We start from the raw sequence: 9,265 nt of genomic DNA on the forward strand, positions 1-9,265 counted from the left end.
AGCAGAGAGGCAGAGGCAAGCAGATCTCTGTGAGATCAAGGCCAGCCTGGTCTACATAGAGAGTTCCAGGCTAGCTGGGGCTACAGGAAGACCATGTCTCAAACAAACAAACAAACAACAACAACAAAAACAGACAAAAAAGACTAGTATTTCACCAACCTGGGTCAGAATTGGAGAGGGCTACTTAAGACTTCTGAACACTAACCCTAAATCAGCTAAAGCAGGAGCTGGGGGGTCCTGGTGCACGCAGAAATCTCATTGCCCCTGGGGTCTGTCCTCAGCCCATGCTGAGCACCAGCAGCTGTTGAATTTGCTTTGTCACAGCCTGATTGTCAAAACCAAGCTCCTCAACCTGTTTAGGTTCAGAACACAGCAGCATCTGTGTTAAACTGTTGCAGAAGAAACTCTATCAACTGAAGCTGCTATCTTTGGTGCCAGGAACTATACTGAGGTTTTAATGAAAACCCAGGCCTGTTTCCTTTGGATGTGGAAGACAAGCTCGGATTTGCAAACAATGAACGTTGGGTACAATCAGTGACACTCTATCAACCATGGTCCTCTAGGGCTAGGTGCTGACTTACATAACCTGAGTCATGTTTGAACTACACAAATGACTACACTTTTAAGTGTGATCATGTCTCCCTGGAACTCTGAATTAGACAACCTGAGAAAAAGTCCAGAGCATGACTGCTACGTTTGAATTGAGGCCTGATTCTAGCCCAACTTGCATTCCAAAACAAGATATTGGCTGCACCTGAAAACTATATGTTCCATGTGATTCCTTGGGGGGGGGGTGTATGTACACATGCATGCATGCTGTCGTGAGCATTTGGAGAGGGTGCTTAATGCACATGTGTGTAAAGGCCAGAGGTCAACATCAAGTACCTTCCTCAATCACTTCTGCCATCTTTTTTTTTTAAATTTATTTATGGGGGCGGGGGTACATGTGCCATGGTACACATGTGGAAGTCAGAGGCAAGCTGTGGGAGTGGGTTCTCTCAGCCTCTACCAGGTATATCCTGGGGATCAAACTCTGCTGGGCCAACTTGCTGATCCTGCACCTTATTTTTTGAGGCAGATCTCTCTCTGAACTTGGAGCTCACTGATTAGCTTGGCTGACTGGCCAGCAAGCACCAGGAATCGACCTGTTCCTACCTCCCCCGCACTATGGCTTATGTGGTGCTGGGGATCTGTACTCTGGCAGGTCCTCAAGCTTGCATGGCAGGCACATTACTGACAGCCATTTCCCTGGCCCTCCTGGCTGTTACTTACATTTAAACTGCATCCCCTCTGTGCTCATGTTTTTCTTCATTAAAAACAGGGCTTATATTCTGTTTTCACTGTTGGCTGAAATGGCCCCTGGGTGCCTTTTGCTCTTTGAGCTAACTAGTAACAGGAAGGTTTCTACATTCCAGAGACTTCCATGGGCCACATATTGCTTCTGCCTGATGTGACCCGAGGCACTGTGACAGCTCAAGCATTGTGCCTCCTCCCTGGATCTAAACTCACAGAAAGAGGAAAAGAACACCAAATGATTAGAGGATCTGATAGCATAGCAAGCTGAGTGTTTCAAAGCAGTGAAGAGGATTTTTCCAGTAGCAGTAACCCACAGCAGTTTGAAAACCATCAATAGACACCTGCTCCCAAAGGAAATAGTGCAATTTCCGGCCTAGTTTAAACCGTGGGAGTGAGATACTTCCGAAAGTATATAACACAAATATGCTATTCTCTTCTACTTCTATATTTAGAACACTTAGCCTTTTTTATTCACCCCATTCTTTGTTAGTATGCCTCTCTCTTGGGAGTTTCTACTTGATTGTTTATAGTACAATTCTCTCCCTTTATATTCATGTAGATCAATGGCTCTCAGCTTCAGTTAAAAAAAAAAATCACCTTGGGAACTTTTCAAGACCCCAGCTGCACAGCTCACAAAAGACCAATTGCATCAGAATTTGGGGATCAGGATAGGACCCAAGCATTTCTCACTGTATGACTTGAAGGCATAGCCTGAATGAAGAACTGATGCTTAGATAGCTGGTCTCTAAACATTCAAGGGTTTCATGTAAGACAGTGGCTCTCAAACTTCAGAAGGCACCAGAACCCTGGAAGGCTGTTGGAATGCTCTTTGTGGGTTCCATTCTCAAATTCTGATTCAGCAGTAGGTTTGGAGTAGAATCTAAGAATTTACTTTCCTAACAAGGTCCCGGGTAATACTGATGGCAATGTCATCTGAGAACACTTGGAGAAGCACTGTGTTCTAGTTTGCTTTCAATTGCTGTGATAAAAACACTGACCAAAACCAACATGGGAAGGAAAGGGTTTATTTTATCTTACATCTCCTAGGTCACAATTCATCAGAGCTGGAACCTGGAGGCAGGAGCTGAAACACAGACCATGGAGGGATGTTGCTTACTAGACTTGCTTCCCTGGCCTGTGCTTAACCTGATTTCTTATACAACACAGGACCATCTGCTTGGGGTGCCACTGCCCACAGTGAGGTAGGCCCTCCCACATCACTCAGCAATCAAGAAAATGCCCCATAGACATGGTCACAGGCCAGTCCAATGGAGGAAATTCCTCAACTGAGGTTCCTTCCACCCAGGTGTGTCAAGTTGATAACTGAAGCTACCCAGCACACACTGGAAATCAGAAATGAGTGGACAAGGGGCACACTGGAGTAGCCACGCCTCTGTGGGAATGTGAATGGGCACCATGGAAAGCCCCTGTCATCAATGTGAGCTAGGTGATGTGAAGACACAAAAAGAGAAGCCTCCAACTTCTTGGCAAAACAGGGACTTGGCTGAGGTGGCAGAGCAGCAAGTTGCCCCTGCAGCAGTGGCGATGCAAGGGGAGGCTGAGGATGCCTGTACCACTGTTGAACTGGGGCAGATCACATCACCTCCCTGAAGCACCCTGCTTTCGATATAGCTGAACGGAATTATCTCAGAACTTCTGTGATTCCCTTTGTCCCTCTAACAATAACAACATTTTGAAGCAATAGAGAAAAATGTTTTTACTTGAATGCCTTAGGCAGGACCATTCCAACTCACCATAGTCTCCTCCACTGTGTTTCTTTACCAGCCTAGGTGCTGTAACGCTGTGCTGAGAACAGAGACTCCCATCTTACTGACAAGAGGGAAGCTAGCACTGGTGCAGAGCTGGCCCCTGTGGCAACAAGGGAAAGTGGAAAGCACCTGGGTACTCCAGGGTTCCCTACCCTGCTGAACCAGCAACAAAGGAGCCTCTCTCTGGTCTTTGGTGTCATAGTACTCTTTCTAAAGAGGAAGAAAAAAGAAAACCAGGAAAAGGAAAAAAGAAGCAAGTGAGGAAGAAAGAAAGGGAGAGGGAAAAAAAAGGCAGGTCATTTTAAAGACTTTTACAGGGCTGAATACGGTGGCACACACCTTTAATCCTAGCAATTGAGAGGCAGAGGCAACAGAATCGCTGTGAGATTGGGGCCAGCCTGGTCTGCATAGTGAGTTCCAGGCCAGCTGGAGCTACAGACACTATGTCTCGAAAAAAAAAAAAAAGTAAAAGCAAATAAATAAAATATAAATAAATACGAATATAAAAGTTGGGAGAGAATAGTGTTGGGGAGAGAGGCGAGTTGGAGGGGAGGGAATGGTGTGTGGACTGGATCCAAACACATTGCTATATGCAATTCTCAATCAACTTTTTAAAGAAGATTAACAAGAAGAAAAGAAAGAATTTTACCAATGTTGGGACTGGCAAGATGGCTCAGTGGGTAAAAGTGCTTGCCTCACAAGCCTGATGACCTAAGTTTGATCCCTGGAACCCACATGGTGGAAAGAGAGAACTGACTCCTGAAAGTTATCCTCTGACCTCCACACATATACTATCATACACACACACACACACACACACACACACACACACACACACTCACACACACAAATAGTCAATTTAAGATGTAATAAAAAAAATATTTTTGAAGGAGAAGAAATTGGACCTTCACAAACCACAACAATGAAATTTCCCAAACCAGAGCACTGACAAAGCAATAGGACCCTGGCCATGCTGTCTCCTTTGCCACCTGGCGAGGGACCTAAGCCACCTCCTGGCACAGAGCTGGTAGGTGGCAGCTGAGCTAGAAAGGAAACATTTTTGATTTAGGTTCCTGAGTCACCTGGGAGATGGGCATGCTGCTTCTAGGGTCAGTGGAGAGTCATTGGCACCCTAGGGCAGCAGCCAGCTCTGCTCTCCAGGGTCCTGTTCATTTGTTAACAGCTCAGCTCCTTCAGAGATACTAGCTTCTCCCAAATGGTTAAAGCCAGATTGCTTCCCTCTTCACTTTTGTTTTGATGTGTCTTAAAATAATTATGCTCTTACCCTCAAATATTTCCATTCTCTGTTGCAGGCTGAGCGGCATCTCTCCCACAGCACACCAGGGCAAGGCGCTGCTATGGTATCCAGTAAACAGTGACCAAACAAAGCCAGTTCCTCTCAGATCAAGAGCTTGAGTTCTCATTTCTGCTTGTTCTTCCATCTGTGCTGAGCTGTGTAATTGCTGTCAAAAAATGTGATCCCTAAACCTCCCTGCAGGGTTTAAGAGAAGCAGCCTATGCTGGATAGCTTTAGTGTCAACTTGACACACCTGGGTTGAGGGAGCCACAATTGGGGAATTTCCTCTATTGGACTGGCCTGTGGCCATGGCTGAGGGGCATCTTCTTGATGAGTGATGTGAGAGGGCCCAGCCCACTGTGGGTGGTGCCACCCCTGGGCAGGTGGGCCTGTGTTGCATAAGAAAGCAGGCTGAGCAGGGGCCAGGAGAGCAAGCCAGTAAACCGCGTTCCTCCATGGCCTATGCTTCAGCTCCTGCCTCCAGGTTCTTGCCCTGAGTTCCTACCTTGGGCTCCTGGATGAACTGTGACCCAGGATATGTAAGCTAAATAAACCCTTTCCTCCCCAAGTTGGTAGTGGTCAGAGTATTTTGTCAGAGCAATGAAGAAACAAACTAGGACACAGCCCTTCGTCCCGTTGCCAATGACTTCTTTGCAATATCTTAATTATCTATTTGCTAGTTGATTAAGTCCATCTAGAAAGAAGTCTGCATCTTTTGCTCTTGGAAAGTAGGCACTTGGGAATGTCCAATAACACCAAGATGTGGGATGGGAATATGACCCAGTGGGTGAAATGCTTGTTGCACAAGCTTGAAGGCCTGAGTTCGAATCCCCAGCACCCACATAAAGAAAAGGCTGGGTATTGCAGTATATTTATAACCCCAGTTCTGTCAGAAGAGTGAAAATAGGAGGATTCCAGAGGCTTGCTGGTCAGCTAGGCTAACCAATTGGGTGCACTCTAGGTTCAATGAGACCCTGCCTCAAAAAAATAGGTGAAGGGGGCTGAAGAGATGACTAAGTAATTAAGAGTAATTGCTGTTCTCACAGAGGACCAGAGTTCAGTTCCCAGCTTAGAACTGCCTGAACTCCAGCCCCAGCAGATACAACACCCTTTTCTGGCCTCCAAAGGCACCAGCAGCAATGTGCACATACCCACATACAGATACACATACATACATATAATTTTAAAATAAATCTTTAAAAGTAAAAAAGGTGCCTGGGTGTGGTGGTACACTTCTAATCCCAGAACTCAGGAGGCAGAGGCAGGTGGATTTCTGTGAGTTCAAGGAAAAAAAAAGAGCACAGATTAATGGATGTGAGGTTCGAGGTGATGAATGTTCATAGATTGTGGTCATGGTTGGTAAGTCTGTTAAAAATTGATGATGGATGGTGCTGGAGAGATGGCTAAGCAGTTAAGAACACTGGCTTCTCTTACAGAAGACCTAGGTTTAGCTAACAACCATCCTCAACTCTAGTTCCAGGGGATCCAACACCCTTTTTTGGCCTCTTCAGGCATTGCACCTATGCGGTACACTTATATACATGCAGACAAAGCACTCATACACATAAATTAAAGCTAGAAAGCAATAGGGGAAGATACGTGGCACTGACCTCTGGTCTTTACATAGGCGTGCATAGATGCAGACAGACGTGCACACAACATACAGCTGCTCTGTACCAGCCTCTGGGAAATGGGAGGTCAGGGTCTCACAGTCAGTGGGGAGTCAGGTCAACAGAGAAGTGGCCACCTGCAGGGGATGAGCACAGGGTGTCACCCAGGAGTTCAGTCAGAGCAGAGTGTGTTCCCTGAGGCTGTTGGGAAGAAGTAACACCCTTCCCCATCTGGTGGCATCTACCAGCCATCATTCCCTCCCTGCATTACCAGGGTGTCTTGGTTCTTGTCTTCTCAAAGGAAAAATGTCTGCTGAGACTCAGACAGTTTAAGCAAAAGTTTATTTAGCAAAGCAAACATTCCAGAGAAAGTTGGAGTGGGCTGCCCCTCACCCCAGGTGGACAGCAGCACAGCAGGTTCTTAGCTGTGGATTTTAAAGACTTTTTATGAATATTAATGAGGTGGATAGAATTTTCATGACGTAAGGTGGCTTTTTCCCTCTAAAATCATGGTGGACTACATTGGTCTTTTAGAGTATTTCTTCCCATGATCCCCTAGAAGAGTCCCCAAAGGGTGAGAGTGATACAGATCTTTCATTAGTGGACATGTATGGCAGAATACCCTGGCACCTTAGTTTTTGATAGAGCAGGGATAATCCTCAAGGATGCTTAACCACAAAAGGGCGTCCTGATGGTCAGGAGACACAGCTTCCAAGACAAAGCTGTGGATTTCCTGGTTACCTCATATCTAACACCTTTTTCAGACTGCTCAAGGTTCCATATTGATCTCATGGCTGCCAGCTAAGAAAACTAAGATTTTATCAGAAAGATGGGGCCTTGGTTTTATAATAGGCTGACAGGCTGCACAAGCAGGAACAGAACCTAGCTGTCTGTGGGACTCCCTTCTCCTAGCTCCACTGCTCAGCTCTGTCTTACATACAACACCTGCAACAAGAGCTCAAACTTGCCCTGGATAAAGGTGATCTAGCGGCTGGTTCCTGACCACCCCATCTCCACTTCTGCCTTGTGTTTCCCCAGTGGGTCTCAATGCATTTTGTAACTTAACCACAATTTGACTCCACTTACAGTCATTGAGGCCATGGCTCTAATCTTACTCATTTTGTGTACAATACCCCATGTATTTTTTTTAACTATCGTATCTTGTTATGACTCAAGAATTATTACTCTAAAACTCAGAGAGGGTTAGGAATTCACCTCCCATCACTCAGCAAACAGGTAGAGCCAGGATTCAACTCCTAGTCTTGTTCTCAACTCCAGAGGATAGTGCCTTTTAGAGTCAGTGCCCAGTGTTAGTGGCCCAAAAGCCCTTGTGATGAGTTACATAACACAAGGGGCAACCCAGCTGCTTTCTGCACTGAGTACACTTGCTAAGGATGCACTCTAATTAAAAGAAAATGTGTGTGCTGTCAGTACATACATGTGACTTTGTTCTTACATCTGTGCTGGGGCACTGTCTCCCTGTGGACCTCAAACCATCTTGCATCTGGTCCCTGACATTTGATAGTCTCACTGCCAACACAAAACAGAGTGAGTAGCACAGTCCCAAACTACCTGAATGTGCTGCTGCCCGGAAGGAAGATTTATAGCTGGGGGAGGAGGGGGATTTAGGGCCAGAGGAGAAGAATGGATGCAGGAAGTGGGAAGAGTTCCCACTGCAATGTGGCAGGGCATGAAATAAGGAAAGAGATTGGAGCCAACCAAATAGCTTAGGACTTCAGCCACTGGGGCGAGTACTTGAAGAAAGGATGCTGGAGACCAAGCTGAAAGTGGTTATGGTCCAAGGGAGAGATAATTGGCTGGTCCCAAAGTGCAATCAGGACAGAGAAGGTGAACGGTGTTAGGTTTTTCAGCCAGGGGCTAATCAGTCCTCTTTCCCATGACAGCTGCTATAAAAGAAATGACAGGAGGGGCTGGAGAAATGACTGACAGGAGGGGCTCTTAACCATTCAGCAGTTAAGAGCACTGACTGCTCTTGCAGAGGACCCAGGTTCGATTCCCAACACCCACATGATGGCTACAAACCGTGCTTAACACCAGTTCCAGGGGAATCCAAATCCCTCTTCTGACCTCCGCAGCATTGCATGACATGGGTGCACTCACATACATGCAGGCAATACACTTGTACACAAAAATTTTTTTTACATATTTTTAAAAATTTTAAAAAAAGAAATGACAGGTGTTCTACTGTGACCATCTATGAGTCTGTAACTCTCACTTTTCTAGAGGATGTTTACTAAGCTCCCTAGTAATCAAGGGCTACAGGTAGCACACTTCATATGGTGGACACACATCCACTAAAGGGCCAAATCTTTCTTCCTTCCCCTGCTGCCCAGGAATCAGAAGCAACCTGACCACAAGCACCCATTAGCTACTTACTGTGTGGTCCAGGACCTCCCCCCATCCTTCTCTGAAACCTATGAGGGGACTCCCCCCACTTTGTTTCAGTGAAACAGACTCTTCAGAATCTCCACCATGCTGCCAGTCCATGGCATTAAGAACTCCCCTAATGAATATTTTAAAAACCTATACTCTACTAAATCTGAAAATCTAAAAGAAATGGATGGATATCTGAAATCATGGGAACCATCAAAGTTAAACCAAGAAGAGATCAACAGTTTAAACAGACCCATAACATATAAGGAAATTGAAACAGTAATACAAAGCCTTCCAACTTTTTTTTAGTTAGATTTAGATGGATTTACAGCAGAATTCTACCAGGCATTTAAAGAAGACCTCCATCCAATACTACTTAAATTATTCAAAATGATAGAAACAAAGGGAGAACTCCCAAATTCCTTCTATGAAGCGAACATCAGCATCACTCTAATACCAAAACCCTGTAAAGATACAACCAAAAAAGAAAACTATAGATCCATATCATTAATGAACATAGATGCAAAAATTCTCAACAAAATATTTGCAAACCGCATACAGACCCACATCAAAAAGATCATTCACCATGATCAAGTAAGCTTTATCCAAGAGATTCAGGACTGGTTCAATATACGCAAGTCAATAAGTATCATTAATCATATAAATGGACTCAAAGACAAAAGACACATTGTCATCTCAATGGATGCAGAAAAGGCTTTTGACAAAATTCAGCATGGATTTATGTTCAGAGTCCTAGAGGGAATTGGGCTGGAGGGAAGATAACTCAACATAATTAAAGCCATATACAACAAACCCACAGCCTACACTATTCTAAATGCAGAAAAACTGGAAGCATTCCCATTGAAATCAGGAACTAGACAGGGCTCTCCACTACTTCC

At 45.1% G+C, this 9,265-nt stretch overlaps 1 protein-coding gene across 2 annotated transcripts in view; it reads left to right on the forward strand.

Annotated features, from left to right (window-relative positions):
* Window positions 1-4,641, forward strand: part of Ralgps2 (Ral GEF with PH domain and SH3 binding motif 2) — a 199,505-nt gene extending 194,864 nt beyond the window's left edge. For both annotated transcript variants that reach the window (XM_029560170.1, XM_029560171.1), the window contains one exon: window positions 4,379-4,641. In XM_029560170.1, the coding sequence (XP_029416030.1) occupies window positions 4,379-4,481 (103 nt within the window). In that variant the 3' untranslated portion in view covers window positions 4,482-4,641. The remainder of the gene's footprint in view (window positions 1-4,378) is intronic.
* Window positions 4,642-9,265: the final 4,624 nt, after the last annotated feature.

The sequence above is a fragment of the Nannospalax galili genome, unplaced genomic scaffold (assembly GCF_000622305.1).
Source record: "Nannospalax galili isolate Female #2095 unplaced genomic scaffold, S.galili_v1.0 scaffold429, whole genome shotgun sequence".
NCBI classification, from domain to species: Eukaryota; Metazoa; Chordata; class Mammalia; order Rodentia; family Spalacidae; genus Nannospalax; species Nannospalax galili.